The 19,278-nt window shown below is 36.4% G+C and overlaps 1 protein-coding gene across 8 annotated transcripts in view; it reads left to right on the top strand.

Moving 5' to 3' along the window:
- Positions 1–19,278, top strand: part of GK (glycerol kinase) — a 38,057-nt gene that overhangs the window by 1,186 nt on the left and 17,593 nt on the right. For 4 of the 8 annotated variants that reach the window (XM_075774737.1, XM_075774707.1, XM_075774682.1 and 1 more), the window contains exons 2-13: positions 8,075–8,148; positions 8,824–8,930; positions 9,466–9,543; positions 10,558–10,637; positions 11,307–11,444; positions 11,968–12,077; positions 12,652–12,718; positions 13,831–13,848; positions 14,867–14,902; positions 15,536–15,603; positions 17,173–17,215; positions 17,900–17,980. In XM_075774737.1, coding sequence (XP_075630852.1) covers positions 8,075–8,148; positions 8,824–8,930; positions 9,466–9,543; positions 10,558–10,637; positions 11,307–11,444; positions 11,968–12,077; positions 12,652–12,718; positions 13,831–13,848; positions 14,867–14,902; positions 15,536–15,603; positions 17,173–17,215; positions 17,900–17,980 — 900 coding nt within the window. The remainder of the gene's footprint in view (positions 1–8,074; positions 8,149–8,823; positions 8,931–9,465; positions 9,544–10,557; positions 10,638–11,306; positions 11,445–11,967; positions 12,078–12,651; positions 12,719–13,830; positions 13,849–14,866; positions 14,903–15,535; positions 15,604–17,172; positions 17,216–17,899; positions 17,981–19,278) is intronic. The other 4 variants (XM_075774690.1, XM_075774747.1, XM_075774718.1 and 1 more) reach the window with 1 other exon arrangement.

The raw sequence follows: 19,278 nt of genomic DNA, 5'->3' as shown, positions 1-19,278 counted from the left end.
AATGTTTTTGTTACATATGAAACTTACTATATAAACTTCCAGCTTGAAAATCTCTACAAATGTCCTGTCACCTAGTCACTAAGTCATGGTAATTTGACTTAGATCCCAGTGATAATTTCCACTGTGGAAGTGGAATAGAGATAATGACTAGATAAAAAATGTTGTCAAATGTGCACATTGTTGAACTGGGAAGATGAATGTTTTGGCTTGCCCTTGCTTTTTTCTTTTATTTTGTTAATGCTTCCCTCATGTGGAATTTTCTTTCATGAAGCAGGAGACTAGAATATCTTCTTGACCTGTGTTACTGTTATTACTCAATATCATGACCTTCATGGGATTGTCAAATGACAAAACACAGATCTGGGGGTGGAGAGAAACTCCAAACTGACAAATGACACCAGTGGGCTATCTTGAATGCCAGTGTGGTGGATTGACCCTGGCTGGAGGCCAGATGCCCACCAGAGCTGCTCTATCACTCCCCTCCTTCACTAGACAGGGGAGAAGAAGTATAACGAAAGGCTTGTGAGTTGAGATAAGGACAGGGAGAGATCACTCACTAATTATCGTCACGAGCAAAACAGACTGAACTTAGAGAGAAAATTCATCTAATTTATTACTAAGCAAAACAGAGTAGAGGAATGAGAAATAAAACCAAATCTTAAAACACCTCCCCCCACCTCTCCCATCTTCCCAGGTTCAACTTCACTCCCGGCTTCAACCTCCACCCCCCGCAGCGGCACAGGGGGACGGGGAGTGGGGGTTACGGTCAGTTCATCACACGGTGTTTCTGCCGCTTCTTCATCCTCAGGGGGAGGACTCCTCTCATCGTTCCCCTGCTCCAGCCTGGGGTCCCTCTCACGGGCTACAGTCCTTCACGAACTGCTCCAGCGTGGGTGTCTCCCATGGGGTGCAGACCTTCAGGAGCAAACTGCTCCAGCGTGGGGTCCCCCACGGAGTCACAAGTCCTGTCAGCAAACCTGCTCTGGCCTGGGCTCCTCTCTCCACAGGGCCACAGGTCCTGCCAGGAGCTTGCTCCAGCGTGGGCTTCCCAGGGGGCCACAGCCTCCTTCGGGTGCCTCCACCTGCTCCGGCGTGGGGTCCTCCATGGGCTGCAGGTGGAATCGCTACACCCCCTCATCCTCCCTCCATGGGCTGCAGGTGGAATCGCTACACCCCCTCGTTCTTCCTCTATGGGCTGCAGGGGGACAGCCTGCTTCACCATGGTCTTCACCATGGGCTGCAGGGGGATCTCTGCTCTGGCGCCTGGAGCACCTCCTGCCCCTCCTTCTGCACTGACCTTGGTGTCTGCAGAGTTTCTTACATCTTCTCACTCCTCTCTCTGGCTGCAAAAGCTCCCTCTAACTTGTTTTTTCCCTTCTTAAATATGTTATCACAGAGGCCTCGGCCAGCAGCGGGTCCGTCTTGGAGCCGGCTGGCATTGGCTCTGTCAGACACAGGGGAAGCTTCTAGCAGCTTCTCACAGAAGCCACCACGCCTGTAGCCCCCCCGCCCCCTGCTATCAAAACCTTGCCACACAAACCCAATACAGTGAGTCAGGAGTCCTTTTCAGAAAAGAATTTGGAAAAGTTCCCTGTAACACCCGAAGACAAATTCTATCTGCTTCCGTATATGCCGAGTTAACTTTTTTCTTAGCATAAAAGGATAACACTAGTAGAACTAAAAGAGATACTTCAAGCTTTAAATTTATACTCAAGCTTTTTTTGCAAGCGTTTTTACAAGTTCTTCTAACAAGAAATTTCTTACATTAGATGCATTCATCAATGCTTTCTGTACAGTCAGGGTTCTTTTCTGTCTATATGAGTTATGTTTCCTCTGAGGATTCAGGTGCTTACACAAATAAATAAGAGGCCATAATTTTCTCTTTATTTAAAAAGTGTATTGTGTTGGTCACTCTTCAGTTCCTTTACCCTTCTCAGTTTCTGTCAATTTGTTTCAAAATACAGCGTTGTCTTAAACTTGGCAGTGTGTTGAAACTATTATGATAATAAAGTTATGTGAATTTGAGCAAAAAAGATACATCACTGAATTAAATCATAACATGAGGTAGGGGGAAGAAGAGGGCAAAGTGTGCAGGGATCTGCGACAAGCCACATGAGTCATCCACATAACACATATATCTGGATAATACTGTGCTGCGAAGAGATTGCCACAGTTAGAACAGAGACTTTGCTTTGAAATATTCTAAGCCAAAATGTAATGTGGTGTTCTTTTTGCCTGAGTTGTTTCCTTGGCTCTCTTACTACCTCTCGATCTTTTATTGTGTTAGTTGTTTTGCTTACCTTTCTCACTGATCTCTCTACATTTTTTTTCCTCTAGTGCTTCCAACAATTTTCATCTTCACCATGTCACCAGTCAAAATCAATTTGTTGGTTACTTTGCACATGTCTGTTCAGTAGTACAGTGCAACTGTTGCGTAGTTTTTTAAGACGGAAGACACACAATTTTGACCAGGTTAAAGATGTCTGGGTGAAAAACGGGCTGGTCCTTTGGGGCCAAAGGGTAGTGTCAACAGTTCAGAGACTAAATTTACAATTACAGGTGGCCAATTTACAAGTGGTGTTCCACAGCTGTCAGTAGTGAGGGCTGATACCCCATAGTATTTTCATCAACAGCCTGGAGGATGGGTTGGAATGCTCTCTCAAGCTTGCAGATGACCACAGACCAGGGGGAGGAGTTGACTGGAATTCCAGTTGGAGAAGGGGCCTGGCAGAAGTTTCATGAAGTTCAATGAAGTTTAGCACTTGGGACAGAAGGCCAAGAAGTAGCTTGGTGAAAAATGACCTGGATTTCTGCTGGACAGCAAGTTCAAGTGAGCAGTGTGTCCTTGTGGCGGTGAAGATTAACCACATTAAGAGAAGCGCAGACTGTGGATCAAAGGAAGTTATTATTGCCATTTGTGTGGCACTTAGGAGGCAGCATCGAGAACACTGTGTCTGGTTTTGGTCCCCCCAGAGGAGGAGAGAGTCTGAAGAACTGTTTGTTGTCCAGCAGAGGGTCACTAACATGATCACTGTGCTGCAGCACAAGGCGTGCAAGGAGAGGTTGGGAGATCAGGGATTGGTTCATCACAGGGAAGTCTGAGGGGATGTCTTCAGCTATCTAATCACAGTTTGTAGAGAAGACAGAACCAGCCTTTTCTCAGACGTGCACAGAAAAACAAGGGGAATTTCAAATAGATGTAAGGAAGAAATGTTTCACTAGAGAGGCTCTGGATCAGGGCCTAGAAAGCCTGTGGAATTTCCATCCTTGCAGATACTCAACACCTGACAAGAAAAGGCTCTGAACAACAGAATCTAAATTTAAGCTTACCTGAGCAGTGGGTTGGTCTAGACAACCTCCAGAGATTCCTTCCAGAATTAATTATTCTGTGCATGAACACAAGTTTTGAGAGATTCTCCTGCTTATGTGAATGAGGCTGTATGAGCATAGATGATAAAGAAACGCCAGAAGCACTGGAACTTCAGTGCATTTCTGTTACTGTCACTCCTTATTTATTCTTGCCTCTCACACACAATACACATACAGTTTTAGCTTATGCTGTAGTTTTACCCTCTTTGCTGAGCTACTTGCTTTTGCAAAATAAGCTGTCATTATTTTTGAGATCTCAAATTTTCTGTTAGGTTGGGCTGAACCTGGGTAACAGATTCAGAGTTACCAAGGAGAGCACAGTGCTTTGAGTACCACTGCGATTGCTTAAGACTCATTTTCATAAAGATATCAAGCAGGAAAATAAATTGAGTGGGCTAAAGCGTACCCAGATGACTAAATTTTGGTCTAGAAGTTTTGCCAAGTATTTTCATCAAATACTTGCATTGCTCATGTTCTGTTTTATTTTATTCAAGAATCATATCATAAAAATCCATTGTAACTTCTTTTGCTAAAAGTCTTGGCATCAGGAGCTAATGGCCAGCTGAACCACTGCCTGGTCTCTTGAAAGGTATTGGCTGGGTAAAGTCTTTCTGCCATTTTATCCAGGAACAGCAAGAATCAAAATATTCAGTGAAGTACACATACAGTGAAGTACATACACAGTACTTGGAAGTTCTAGGTTTGTCAGTCAGCCACAGACAATTTCTTTTTCCATCTCAGTGGAATATGTATTTCTTCCTTTACTTCATTTCCAGAAGAAATATTCAAATAAAGCTATATCACACTGTAACCATTCTTTTCAGTATACAAAACCTAGTTTTAGATAAGCAAAAACTTAGTACCCATTGAGCTTACCCTTCAGAGGGGAATCCATTTCACCCCTCTACCAAAGTAACGTGATGTTTTGGGAAAAAGCAAAACTTGGATGTATAGCTAACAAGAAGGGTTAGAAATATTGCAAATACTTTAATTTTTCCTTAACTCTTACCTTTTATCACTTAAAATACATTGTAGTTTTGCTTTTTATTCCCACAATCATAAGCACCTCCTTGAGGGGGGAGGGTGATCTGTTCATGAGGAGCCTTCCGAGCAAGATAATTTCTAGGAGACTTGTTAAACTGTGCTTATTCATAAATTCTGCCTGCCTGCTAATCCTAGTTAAATCGTAAAGGTGGAAATACTGTTCTTCTGCTGACCTTCCCTCAGATGGGTTTATTTCAATGCAATTTCAGAACTCCAGCTCTGAGCTTGTTTGCCTGCAAATCCATAGCTGTTCCAGCTTAACAGAAACTCAGGGAGATACAGCATTGGCTAACAGAAGTAGCTTTTCTACAGGCAGAGTTACTTCTAAAATCTATGTTTTCACTATGCTCTTTTTAGCTGTGTGTACTGGATTTGTGTGGCAAGGTTTTGGTAGCGGTGGGGCTGCAGGGGGCCTTCAGCCAGGGTCAACCCACCACACTGTGCAGCTTCTTGCATCACTTCCATGAGCCTCATGTTTCTGTTTGTCTCATATTTCTTTTCATTCTTTGAAAACTGTTCCAACTGATTGATCTGAGCTCTTTTCCACTAAGATGATAAAGACTCAATGTAATGCCATGCAACTGTTTGCACCCCTTCATATGATGCCATGTATTATATTAAGAGACGCCATAAAGAGCTTGAATTAAATGATCAGCCCTTGTGCTTGGCTGCTTGCTTACATACAGCATAGCTAAGATAGGTCCGTCTTCTCTCCTTCACTCTAAGATTCAAGGCTCAAGCTCTAATTCTTTGTACGATAATTTGGTGGGAGTGAATGGAGGCTGTTATTTATTCCTTTTCTTTAATCTCAGCAGAGAATTCAGTACATATCTGGTGGTTTACACTGTCTTTCATCAAATCATCTCTGCTCAAGATAGCTCTACATGTCCAAATAGCCTAGATGATAATTCTTTTGTGACTATTGGTGATGCATTAGGGCAAAACTGACTGACTTTTTTTTTCCCCTGTACAAAAAGTGAGAGATCAGTATCATAAACTGGAACCAGTTCTTAATGAATATGAAAGGAAGAAAAGCAGTGACAGAAACACACTTCAAACCTGTTTCAACCTGAATGTATTGACCTTATCTGAATTACTCATGCTTATTGTCACCTATTTCTCTTTCTCACCACTGTCAGAGAGAAAAAAGGACTGTTTGGAGTGGGGTTTTTTTTTGGCAACTGGTGGTGTTTGTTTGTTTGTTTATTTGTTTGTTTGGAGCAGGGGGAGGAGGGAAGGAGGGGAGGTCCCAATTTGTTCTATTTATTCCCTACTTTGTTAATCGTCTGCTAGGTTGAAATGTAATGACTCATTTATGTTTGGTATCCTTTCATGTATCAGAATTCTATTTATCACTGTAGAACATGGTATTGTTCTCAGTGAAACTTTTTAATCCCTTGCCCTGAGGTACAGGGAGTGTCTGCTGCTTTTGTTGAGGATATCAGAAGCTTGTGGTTTTGTTTGTGATGGATTAGGAGAGCGTGTTTGCCTAGTTCTTCTCTATGGGCATGAAAAAAATCTATGCATTTGTAGTGTTACTGCTTCTGTTGAGAATTTATTGCTGTTAGAACAGCTTGCCTAGTAGGAGGCAAAAAGCCTTGCTGTGCTAGAGCTTTACCCTTTTATTATCTGCAGGTCACACGTTCCAGGTTCAATGAATGACCTTGTCTAGTTGAATCTATATTTATTTCCCGCTAACAGTAGGAATCTTGATGCACTGCCTTCTGTTCCAAGGAATACTGGATGATGAATGATTACCAAACGATATTTAACATTGTTAGTAGGTCAGATACATACAGGTTCAATAAAAAGTCTTCTATCTTTATTATTAAAACTTAGTAAATGTTTGTATGCTTTTGACAGAAATGCAATTTCAAGTAAAAAAATCTTGCTGTCTACATGTAAAACTTAATCTCTCCTCTTAATTATGTTGCACAGCATTGCCATTATACTAGTTCCTTCCAAACTTGTAGTAATGATAGAGCTTACCCTTTTATTAGGATAGTTTCATGTAAAGCCTAAGCTGGTAGATGAAACACAGATAAGTAAATATGGTAAAAAGAATACAGTGGTGCTTTTTCTATGTAATCTTTCCAACTGATAACAGGAAAAGATGAACATGTACCTTTAAGACTTCTTCTCTGGGCAGTGGAAGGGAAAAAATAGCTTTTAGTATTTTCCAGAGAGGTTGTGCTGTTTTCATCCTTGGAAGTTTTCAAGACCTGCCTAGAAAAGGTCCTTGAGCAACCTGGTCTAATCTCATAGCTGACCCTGCTTTGAGCAGGAGGTTGTATGGGAGATCTCTCAAGGTCCCTTTCAACCTGAATTTACTCAATGATTCTAATATATAACTGGAACGTTTCTAAACTTCAAAGTTTCACTCTAAAGATACACTTTAAGTTTTCGAAGAAACTGGGAGAATCAGAACTTCATCTGCTCTTTGTCAGAATTGTTCTAATAGTTTCAGAGTAAACTGTACTGAAATCAAGAGTTTATGGACTAAAAGCTTTAAGAGAAATTCCTAAAATTTGAGGAATGAAAAAAGAGCATTACCAAGGAAGTCTAGAAAAGATTCAGTTGTATCCTAGAGTGGATGGGTATAACTGGATTTTGTACCCTTAGCACAAGAATGGTTTTTAAATCTGACCCTCCTCTGCTTGCCATAAAAAGGTAGGATGGTGTCCTACTAGCATGTTCTGTGGTTCACCTGAGTCTGCTGTTAGATTTTACTTTCTAGGTCCCTGAACATTCTTCAAGCAAAAGGTTCTGTGTAGTGTTAATGAGAAAGAGCCATTTTAACAGCAACATCATCTTTGCCCAGTCAGTTACGCTGGCTTACTCATTGTACAATTAAGGTGGATGTTTTAGTGGGTGTTGTCGTAGCTTGGCCACAGTAGATTACTTTTGGAAAGAGGCCACTGATGGCTAATGAAGATCATTGTATATTCTAGCTGAGCTTCCACTGCAAGGCAGACCCTCTAACTTGTGAATAGCCGTAAGTGTAGTCCTCTGGATTCTCTACTCTGCTGTTTTTTATTGTAGTATATCCAAATCTAAGCCACTTTTCTGCATGTTTTTCTCTTTTTTAATGTGTTGCGTTGCTGCAGTGATGTTTCTTTCTCGTCAAATTATTCATGAGCTTTATATTTGTAGTTTGTTTTGAAACACACTGGGTTCTGCCTAGGTGCTTTTTCTTTCTTCACAGTTTGGTCCCTTCCGTGATTTCTAAACTACATGTCATTGTCTGTCTCTTAAAAGTGAACTAACCCAAGAAAAGGCATAGGACTGGCATTACAGCAGGAACGAAAGTAATGTTATTATGACTAACAGTGGGTATTTTACTGGGAAGTATGTTCTAAAATGCATCATTAGTTTAATTTCTACAACTTCCACAAGAAAAAATGTGGTTCTTTCTTTACCAATCCATCAAGAAAAAAAAAAGCAGTTATAATTGACAGCCAGGCTTACTAAAATATTCTTTGCTTACCTTTATTACAAAAATTCATATATCTGAATCCAGGTTATATGGATATTTGGGCTGATGATAGAAAATGACTATCAATTATCCCGGCACTGTATTTATTCCAAAGAATAAATGTTAATTTATTGTTGTTTAAACTTCTGTGTTCATAGAAAATTCTGTTGTGTAATTTATTTGCAGGTTTTTCATGCGAAAACAGCAGAGCTTTTGAGTCACCATCAAGTTGAGATACAGCAGAAATTCCCTAAAGAGGGGTAAGAATTTTCTATGTTTTTTTTATTTGTGTACATTTTGGTAGAGCTTACGCATTTTTATCTATGAATGATCAAAACTGAAGTTGATTAACAATTATTAAAACCATGGTATCTGCTATAAAAGATTGCGTGGTAGGAAAAATGGCATAAAAAAATCTTACATGGGGTGTCCAGTATGTGCTCTTGAGTTACCTAAACTAAAAATACTTAATGTTTTACTCTGACCATTCATTAATGTATTGAAAGTTTAAACTTTAAAGTTTAAAACTGAAGTTTAAATGAGACTTAAGGTCTGAGTTAAAGTGGTAAAGCTGGTCATTTTTACAATTTAATCATTGTCTTCAGCTTAGTCCATAGAAATTGCTTAGTTTGTTCTCTGAGGTGGTTTTTTTGTTTGTTTGTTCTTAACTGACCTAGCATTTGCTGCCAAAGCCCTCTGTATAGAATAAAACAAAACAAAATTTGTCATTTTCTGCAGATGATTTTGTTGTGAAAATAGAACTTACTGTTTAAAAAGGATTTGAAATTCATTACACTTTTTCTAGATATGTAAAGCATACTTTGTATTTATAATTCTGTCAAAATGCTCAGCTGGTTTTTCAGACTAGAGTTTCTTTTTTCCCCTAAGTGTAATTTTTTGTCTTTTTATTAACTGGTGTTTACTGTTTGTTAAAGATGGGTGGAACAAGATCCAAAGGAAATACTAAAGTCTGTCCATGAATGTGTGGAAAGGACCTGTGAGAAGCTGCAACAACTGAACATAGACATCACTAACATAAAAGGTATTCCTAGTACTTAAGGGTAACCGAGGGCTTTAATGTACTCATGATTGAGCAAATCAGTTTTTAAGTCAATAGAAGGGTGGCAGCATGTGCGGGCCTCAAAGGAAATGTTAAATTGGAATTAAGAGCGGTTTGTTTGGGAGGAATAATGAGAAAGTCCTTCATATATATTAGCAATGCATAATCTACAAAGTAGGCTTAACCTAATCTTGCAAAATCACAGAGACATTTATATTAGGACTTACTGGGAAAAGCTAGTTTCCCTGTCAGTGTTGTTGCTGTTTCAGTTTGTGGCCCAAAAAAAAGGAGACATTTAGTCACATAGGTTAAGCAGCAAAAGTTAAATCACGAATTTTTAGAAGTAATATTTCTAGATTATGACATGAAAAAGTTGGAAGCTTTTTATTTCCCATTTACTTTCCTCTTCTCCTTACCTGTTCCTCCCTCCTCTCCACCTCTCCCTTCCCTCCCTCACCCCCCAAAAGGGGAAAACAAACCTTCTGAAAAGGATACTTCTTTCTATTTTGTCCTGAAGCCATTGGAGTCAGCAATCAGAGAGAAACAACAGTGGTTTGGGACAAGACAACTGGAGAACCTCTTTATAATGCTATTGGTAACCACTATACTTTCTGAATATGCAATATCATAAAATGAGTGTGTTGTAGAAAAATGCTTTCCTAGTTTCCTGTGCAGATCTCATTGTGGCCTAGCCTACTCACTTCTTTGATTTTTTGATATCTGTCTCATAAGCTGTGTGTTTCTATACACCAGTGCAATTAAAAAAAAAAAATCCCTATTTTGTTAAAATTACTACTTAATAGTTAATAAATTGCTTTATGGGCTTTTAACAAAAAACAATGTTCCTGATGGGTTTTGTACGTCTCTGGCATGTAATGAAGCTTACACCTAATGACTTACACCTAATCACTTTCTTTTAAATGAAGTAGTTTACTAAGTTTTCAGGATGCTTTTGATTTAACTTTAAATGAAAAATGTGTTAAGTAGGTTTAATGAATACTTATTGATTTGGAGGTTTATTTTTAACTTAGCTTGGCTTTTCAGATTATGTCAGCTGAGAAACGGTAATTGTCTAGGTTTGCTCTTATAGGTCATGTCAAGTGCCAGATTTAGTTTAGCATAATATCACTGAAAAATCAGGACTCTTCTGTATTCAAATATATGTTATTTACAGCTTTATCTTAAGCCCAGCTGTACCTTGATAATTCTGACATAGCACTTCAGTTCAAAGTTTTCATAGCAGTAGTAAATAATCAACCTCCTATTTGTTTTAACCTCCTAGTTTAATGACAATCATCTGCTATAAACAAAGTAGTATTAGTCATTTGCTTGTGCTCTGGTAGAGGAAAGTATATATATCCTATTATGTGGAAAATCCTGTTTGATTTCTCAAATCATTTGTTCTTCTAAATCAAATGAGTTTAACCATTTTTAATTTTTGCAACAGTGCATTAAAAATACAATGGCAATACAATATTCTTTCAACTACATGAAAAGCTAAAAATAAAGACAGGAATTTATTGGCAAGAGCTCTAGTTTTGTAGAAGAAGCTTGTACATGTCACTTTTTGTGTATTAAATCAGTTGATCAGTTAATTTTGTGGTTTTAGTGTGGCTTGACCTGAGAACCCAGTCAACAGTTGAACGACTTCTTAAAAGAATTCCAGGAAAAAACAAAGCCTTTTTTAAGGTAAGAGATATTCCACAACATTTAAATAGTAGCTGAATTCTTATTGTTACAGTATATAATGTTTTGGAGATGTGCACTTAAAATTCCCTAAAACAAAGTCAGTCAGTTGTAGCTTCAAAAATATTCTTCAAAATAAGTGGTTGATACTCCTTACGTATCTCTCTAGAGAATTTAAATGAATAATTGTTAGTGAGACTTAATCATTTGCTACCTATCCAGTAATAAGTAAACATCACACACAAAAATTAAGAGCAAGTAGAAACAAACTGTGATTTTTAAGTTCTAGTAGAATACAAATTCCATCTTTCCTGTGTCGTGCTGCTCATTTCTGTTGTCATTACAAAAATAACAAAACGTTGTCTAGTCACATGGAGATATCCTAGATAAGACAGGACTTCTGCAAACAGCTATTTCCACATAAATGGTCTTTGAACTGCGTTTAGATCAGCTTTGATCTTTGTCCATTAATGCACCAGTCATTTGTTTTTGATATTTTCAGACTTGTGTATTGTATGCTTACTTAAGTAACAAGCTTGTGTAATTTCTCTGAGTTTTGTCTTTGTTTTTTCCACTTATTGTCACCATTTGTGATATATATAACTATGGTATTCATGAAAAAGGTGCTTGCATGGTCTTTAAATTATTATAATTTTTTATTTTATTTTACAGTTTAGGACTGGTCTTCCACTTAGCACTTATTTTAGTGCAGTGAAACTTCGATGGCTTTTGGATAATGTGGAAGAGATTAGGCAAGCTGTTGATGATGGAAGAGCTATGTTTGGGACTATTGATTCGTGGCTTATATGGGTATGTATTTGTGAGTTTATTCTCACTCTTCTTAAAATGAATTTCCATATCATGCAAATTTCTGTGCAAAGTACTATGACACATGATGCTCACTGATCCCACAGTGATGTCAATACAAGCCACTAAAGAAATTCCATTAAAATTCCTTACAAGATGAACTTTTACTGTTCCTGTATCGCTATTTTTTTTTTTTTTTAAGATGCTTATGTGTAGTTTACCATGTATGCGTTGCTATAAAATTTTGCTCATGCTTTTGGAAAAACCGCGGACTTCAGAAAAGTTTATTAGCCACTTTTGCAATATAAGAATCCAGGAGGTACTGCTGTAGCCTTATTACCTGTGTCATGTCTTTGTTTCCGCTATATCGGGTCTACCTCTTTAGTTCTTTAGTTGTTGCAGAACTGTCAGAGTTCTCAGTCCCAAACTGAAAGTTTTGTGAAGGTAGAAAATTTTTTTTTGTGATTGTATGAAGTAAACGTGTATCTTTTCTTGGCAAATACTATTGATATTTTTTTTTGTTCAGAGTTTGACAGGCGGAAAGAATGGAGGTGTTCACTGTACAGATGTAACCAATGCCAGTAGAACAATGTTATTCAACATTCATTCCTTGGAATGGGATCCTGAGCTCTGCCAGTAAGCTCAGTTTTTCAGTAATACTGTTATTTAATTAGATTCTATAAGTGATGTGTAAAGAAACTCATTTAATAGTAAGAATCTCTTATCTAGACTAAGATCAGCAATTACTGTTGTATTTACTGTTAACATTAACAATTAAGATTCTTTGTTCTCTAGATGTCCAAATTACCACTGTCTGGATTAAGGTGGAAGACCGGTTCATGGAAACAATGGCATTTAATAGTTTTTTTAATTCCTTAATCAAATTTGTAAGGCACTTACAATGTTAGTTTCTCTAAAATTTAAATTTATTAATAATATTATAAAGATATTGTTGGAAGAGGAATGGCTTCCCATATGAAAGTGTTGGATATGTCTTCAAAATATTCAAATATATGCTGTTTTACTCCATAATTCAGTGTCACATACTGTAACAAGTGGAAAAACACAGTGATGGATTAAACCCTAGAAATCAAAGTTCTTTTTATAGTTTTTTTTTCTTTACAGCTTAAATTTATTTAAGAAAATAAATGCAAAATGCTTTTTGATTTAGCACTGACCATATATAAAAATTATTTTGTTTTGTGTTCAGGTTCTTTGATATTCCTATGGAAATACTTCCAAAAGTACGAAGCTCCTCTGAGATTTATGGCTTGATGGTATGTTTTCTTGTGTGTGAAGTTAATTTTGTAAAGATATAACTATATCAATATAGATCTGACAGAATTTTGATAGATTAAGACTAATGGCTTTTTCTAGACCAGTATTGTTTGATTTATGATTAGTATGTCATTATCTACTGTTGTATATTATGAAGTTGAATATCTGTTATTTTCTCTTTTAAGTGTCAAAGAGACAAAACAAGATGGAAGAGGTTTTTAATAAGGTTAAAAAATTGATTTTTTTATTACAATTACTTATCCATTTAGAAACTACCCATCAGAATGCAATGTATAATCAGTAGATTAAAAGAATGAGATTGCTGTTAGAAGAGCACATATATTTACTTCATGTACAATTGAAAAGAATAGATGAAAGTTGCTATGGACGTCTTCATGATCTAAGAATGGATGAGATGTGTAATATCTCATTTCCACATAATTGAAGGCGAGATTAGGCAGTTTCTGTGAACTGGAAAATCGTAAGTGACACCTTAGATTGCCTTCTTTTTGAAAAATAAACTCCTCATGCTGTGTATGTTTATGTAGCACTCAGTAAAAAAAATATTTTGGAATATTGTGATGTCTTTTTAATCACACTGCTTCCAGTGCAGCTGTGAATATTACTTAGAAATAAATCATTAATTATTATCATGGGGCTGAGGTTTCCAGTTTACTTTGATGCAGCACCAACTCTTCTGATACAGTGGCATCTAATTTATTCTTAAAAGCTTCAGAATTGGATAAACTGGATGTTGTGATTTTGCATTCTTTTTCCTGGTAGTTTGCCCTGTTGTTTACTAAGAACATACAGATATTTTGTAATGAAGAGAAGTTATGAGATTTTTATTTAAGATATAACTCTAACTTGCCTGAAATGTAAGTATTTTTGCTAATCTGTTAATGGACATGCCATTAGAAGTCTTTGCTGACTTTTATTAATGTGAAGGTCAGATGAGAGTGAGTTGTATTAAGCTGAATGAGCAAGGTAAATGGAAAAAGATACTACCTGGCAACTGAAGCAGAATACTTGGTCACTTCAAATGTGAACTTTTGTTTCTCTTCCCCTTTCCTTCCATTTTGTTTCTTTTTCTTTCTTTTGCTGACTGTAGAAAATCTGTCCTAGCCTGGTGAGTAGAGGCTTCCATTAGGCTTATCCATTCTCTTCAGATGCTGTGCATTTCCATTGGTTTAAGGATTAGTAAAAGCACACTTTCTAGACCAAATTTGGCAGGTATTTCCAAATTTGAGATATTACAATTAGAGTTCATGCCAAAGTTGTTTTTAAAATGTAATCTTGATGTATATGTTTGCCTTAATTTGCAGGCTGTTGAATATTTCTTTTTATAGTGAAGTAAAAAAATACAGTTATTGGCTAATAAATGTTGGCCGTCTCATTTTATAAATGAGAAAAGTGAGACATTCTGTTTACAAATATTCATTCTATTATAGTGAAACATCAGATTGATGCAGGGATTTCTTAGTGCATTTATAAACTCATTTACCATAAATCCAGTTAATTAAAATGAAAATTAAAGAAAAAACATTCAGATTGGAAATGCACTTGCATGGCTTCACTGAATATGCATTTTCACAATTGCACAAAGAAATAATTTCAAGAAAGAAGTAAAAATAGTCAGGATATAAATTTCTTATGGTACTTACTAGAAGAATGCAACTGAAAAACTACATGGTAGTGTTTGGAAGAAATTCTATGTGAGACATAAAATGCTGTATCTTAACATGAGGCATCTGTCTTTGCTTAGTGTGTCATCACAATCACTTTTTTTCTAGTCACTTTACCATTTTTACACTTTTGCATTTTACACTTGACGCTGACTGCAGAGGTTACATTGAACCTAATTTTCTGTACACTACGATTTCAACAAAATTTATGTTAAAAACTATTGAGGTGACATAAAGTATAGCTCTGAATTTCCTGCTCTCTATTTTATAGTGGTTTAAGTGTGAGCTAAAGTCTAATGCATTAAGCTGAAGTCTAATGTACACCTGAACTGAACCATGTGCTTATGTGACCCTTCTTTGTTTTCCTTTGAGCATTAGAAGTTTAGTTTCTTTTCCATTGCCTTAAATTATAGTCATGGAAAACTAATTTAGAGCTTTTTTCCCTCTCTTTTTGCAAATCAGAAGTCTGGAGCTTTGACAGGTGTACCAATTTCTGGGGTAAGTCCTACTTCAACTCAGATTGTGGCATGAGAACCTGATACTGCATGAATGTATCTTCACTGGAAAGAGCTTTAAGATGAGTGAATCCTGCTACAAATAAAAACGATGGGTTTTTACTTCATGTTAAACATGAAGTAAACTTTTGAACCTGAATTATTAATTGACTGGATTCTTCATTATTAAGTTAAGGACTGGCTGTGGAAATACAGCTGACAGCTTTAATGCATATGTGTAATGTCTTTGGAAACTTAGGAGTAACATTACAAACTGGAAGCAAGCTCTGCTTTATATATAAAAGGAGTTCAGTATATACATAAGCCAGGAATATTGGGCAGATTCTCAGCTTTCTTCCAATACAACATGCATAAAGATACTAAATTTTAATTTTGGTTTCTTTGAATTGTTCACCATAAGTAGCACAACACATTTCATTTGCAGTTCTTACAAAGGAAAAAGTAGTAAAAAGCACAGGTCATCTCTACAGATTTTTCCTCACTTTCAGTTACCTGCATGCTCCTAATAGACTTGAGCTATAGTTAAATATATCTGTTCATGTTACTTTTTCATGTATGTGATTCATGTGCAGACATTTGCTAAAATACAAATAAATCTCTCTCTCTCTCTTTTCAGTGCTTGGGTGACCAATCTGCTGCTCTTGTTGGGCAAATGTGTTTTCAAGATGGGCAGGCAAAAAATACGTAAGTTATTATGAAAGTTGTAAGATAAACACAGTGCTCTGTTTGAATTTAGTATTATGTTCTCTTTCAAGCTAACTGCCAGGTGCTTCTGTAGTTACCGCATAACTACAGCTCTACCTTTTGACTATGTTGACCTACAAACTACACAGCATCCTTACTTGTATATAAAATAGTGAAGACATTAAAGTTACATGATTATTGAGATATATTTTGGAACAAAGTCACTGTGAGGAAGTATCTGTGTGACAGGAGTTTTTTAGTTTTTAAATTCTCAAAAACACAGAGTAAAACAGTTGCAGTATCATTTAAATTGTGACCTAAAGTTAAAGAAATACAGGCTGTGTGAGTTAGATTGCACAGACTTGAATGACAAAAAATCCACAGCATTGCTAGATGGGAAAGGTTTATTTCAGTTGCAGTGCTTTGTTTTGCTCTTGTGTCTAGCTCAGTGTGGAGAATTTTACATTTTGGTTTTTTTCTATTTCTCAGCCTCTTAGTATGCCTTGTTTAAAATAGCCGATCAGTTAAATCAGGCAACTGGTGTAATCAAACATTCATGTGAGGAAAAGCTCTCTGCTTAAATGACTTACTGTTCCATTTACAACCATGTGCTTGACTGAGCATGCAGATATATACCCAGTATGGGTCTTTCACAGATTTAATTACACATTAATCTATACTTGTTGCTAATTAACCTTCACTTTATCTTTTATATTTATACACAAATTTAATGGTCAGTGGCCTTCTATTTTAGTAAAGCGAGCATGATTCTAAATAATATTGTCACAAAATATTTTTATAACACAAAAGACCTTTTGAAAAAAAAAAAACAACGAACCAGAAAAACAACAGCTAAACCAAAAGGTAAAAGTGAGATATTTTTTAATCTGTTTGTGTTATTGCTTTACCCCTTTTCTCTCCAAATATAACTGAAGACTATCTCAGTACTATTTTAAGCTGTAAATTTTCAGGGTATTAAAAAGGTAGGGAACTCATAATTTCTTGGAATAAGTTAGAGTGGATTGTAAGTATTTTGTGCTCCTTTTATTAAACTGTGTCCTTATGTGTATGTGTATGCACACATATATGTGATGTGGTCTTCGAATGAGAAAAATGCCATTTTTAGAAATTTTTGAACTAAATATGTTTAAAGAAAACCCTCTGTGTGACAGGAACAAAGGTTCCTAAATTTTCCCCTTTAAAAGCTTGAATTTAATATTGTGAAATATTTATTTTATAAAGTAGCTTTCATAATCAGCTTAAATTGAAGTAGGTAAACACTGCCACCAAAGAGAATTCACACTTGGTTTTCAGCCATATCTGCTCCTTGATCAAGTAGTATACAAGAAACAGCCAGAGAGAGAGGCATGGGACTGGATTTTTCAGCTGCATGCTGCATTTAAAACAACTTTTTGAGGATGGTTTTATCATCAGTTAATGGTAACATAACCTTCAAGGGGCAAAAAGTGGTGTCTTGATTCTCCACAGGGGAGTCATGGATTCATGAACTGCAGTAACAGGTTATCCTTTAAACATCCTGGTTTTAACTTTCCTTTGCTTTCATGCTAGGTACGGAACAGGATGTTTCTTGCTGTGCAATACAGGTCAGAAGGTCAGTTATATTTTTCAGTTGTTCACTTTTTTTTTTTAACAATCTATATTTAAAGTTCTTGAGTACAACTATATATTACATATTTCTTAAACTTATTAACAGTTACATTGCCAGAGGTAAGGAAAAGCACATACTGAAATCTGATAGAAAGTAATAATTTGTTCAAGGTGTTTCAGTAAGACTCCATTTCATAGCTCCTTAAGTTTCCAAAAAGAACTTTTCATAGCAAGTTTCTTGCTCTTTCCTTGTATATGTTTCTTAACCTCACCTAGAAGTGCTGAGTTGTGTTACTTAACCACATGCTTTTCTCCTTGTCTTGGCTATTTTATTTCTGCCCTTCATTTTCTCCCATTGTTTCTTTGTAGTTGTAATTGAATAAATAATGCAAAGCTTTGGCTTTCTTCTCATTCACATCTCCTTCTAAAGGCCCCCAATTCTTTGCTATAAGGAGGCTGGAAAGATCTGAGGCAGCTTGTAGAAATGAGAATTAAGACCAGCGATCTGAGGGTTCTATCTTAGGTGTTTATTTAGAGTGACTGATAATTTACTTTGTTTAAACATTTTGTCTTTCTTTTTTTTCCAGTGAAGGTTTTGTCTCTTGTTTATTATAATTCAAGTGGTTTTATTTAAATATTTTCTACCTCTGTTCATGCTTTACCTTTTCTTTCCCCTTTCCCCGTTTAGTCTGTGTTTTCTGAGCATGGTCTTCTAACCACAATAGCTTACAAACTGGGCAGAGACAAACCTGTTTTTTATGCACTAGAGGTAAGTCCAGTAATTTCTTCCTTTTTGTAGGGATACATGTTGTTATTTACTTGTTTTCTAGTATCCTTATGTTGTCTTCAGTTGCATGGAAATCAAAATAGTTTTATGTTACAGCTTGTGTGCCTCAAGGCTTATGTGTGGTTTTGGTTATCCTTATCTCCAATCTATATCACATAATCCAATAAAAATATTTCTACATTGCATCATTTATATTTTCAGGTCATGATGGCTAAAACATTTTTCTGTTACACAGTCTTTCAAATCTTTCATAAATGTTATAAATAAATAAAACATTTTTTTAATACAAAAATTTGGTTTAAAAAAAGAGGGGGAAAAGCACTAGTGTTTCAGTTATCCTCTCATAATAAAAGTCATAACTAAATTTTTTTTTTGTTTTTATTTCATTCTAATGGATTTTACCTGTAACTTTTAAAAAACTGAATCAAATTTCTGGGACAAGAATCCTCTAACAATTGAACTTTTTTTACCTACTAAGATTTAGGTGCCTACTTCCAGAATTTACTTCCTCAGTAAGGAGGGCATCCAAATTCTGTAGAAAATTAGATTTTTACTTAACTTAAGGGTTCATTGTTCTAAAGCTCTGCTTCTGAAGCACAGATCAGCTGAGCACCTATTTGGCACCAAACCTTCATCAAGAATAACAGAATAATTATTCTTCCATCTATGTTGCTTAGCGGGCTTGATGTAATAGTTATTCTCGAAACACGCGTACTGAATTCTCTGCTGCCATTGAGCTTTTGTAGACAGCCTGTGTTTTCCATGTGAAACAGATGAAGACAAACCACAGGATTTTTGTCACTGGGAGAATAGTTTGTGGCTTACAGTACTTTACTAGGATGTGGGAGGCTGTGTTCATTTCCTTTTTCTTCCCTAAGGAAAGTTGATCTTGCATTTGCTATGTTCTGGCAAACTTTGGGGCTTTCATTTTGTGCGGGTGTGCGAGAGGTTTGTTTTATTTTTAACCCACGTTCATACAGCAAGAACTGGAACCGTCTTGAGAGTGATTTGTGTTTCTGCATGCTAAAACACGTGCATGTGTACTTTGCTTCTTCCTTATCTCCACGTCTTTAATGATATTGTCTGAAGAAATGGCTTCAACAGAAGATATCAAGTGTCCTTTCTCCTATATCCATGTATCATCTACAATCTGCTGGTTAAGACACTTTCCAGAGAGACAAAAAATGTGGATTCAGCCTTTTAATCAAACCCATATCTTGTGATAGCTAGTTGGTTAGAAAACACGCCCTGCTCCTTCCAGCAATAGCTTTGAATGAAAA

This window comes from Balearica regulorum, chromosome 1 (genome assembly GCF_011004875.1).
Source record: "Balearica regulorum gibbericeps isolate bBalReg1 chromosome 1, bBalReg1.pri, whole genome shotgun sequence".
Taxonomy (NCBI): domain Eukaryota; kingdom Metazoa; phylum Chordata; class Aves; order Gruiformes; family Gruidae; genus Balearica; species Balearica regulorum.
This window is presented reverse-complemented; position numbering and strand designations above follow the sequence as displayed.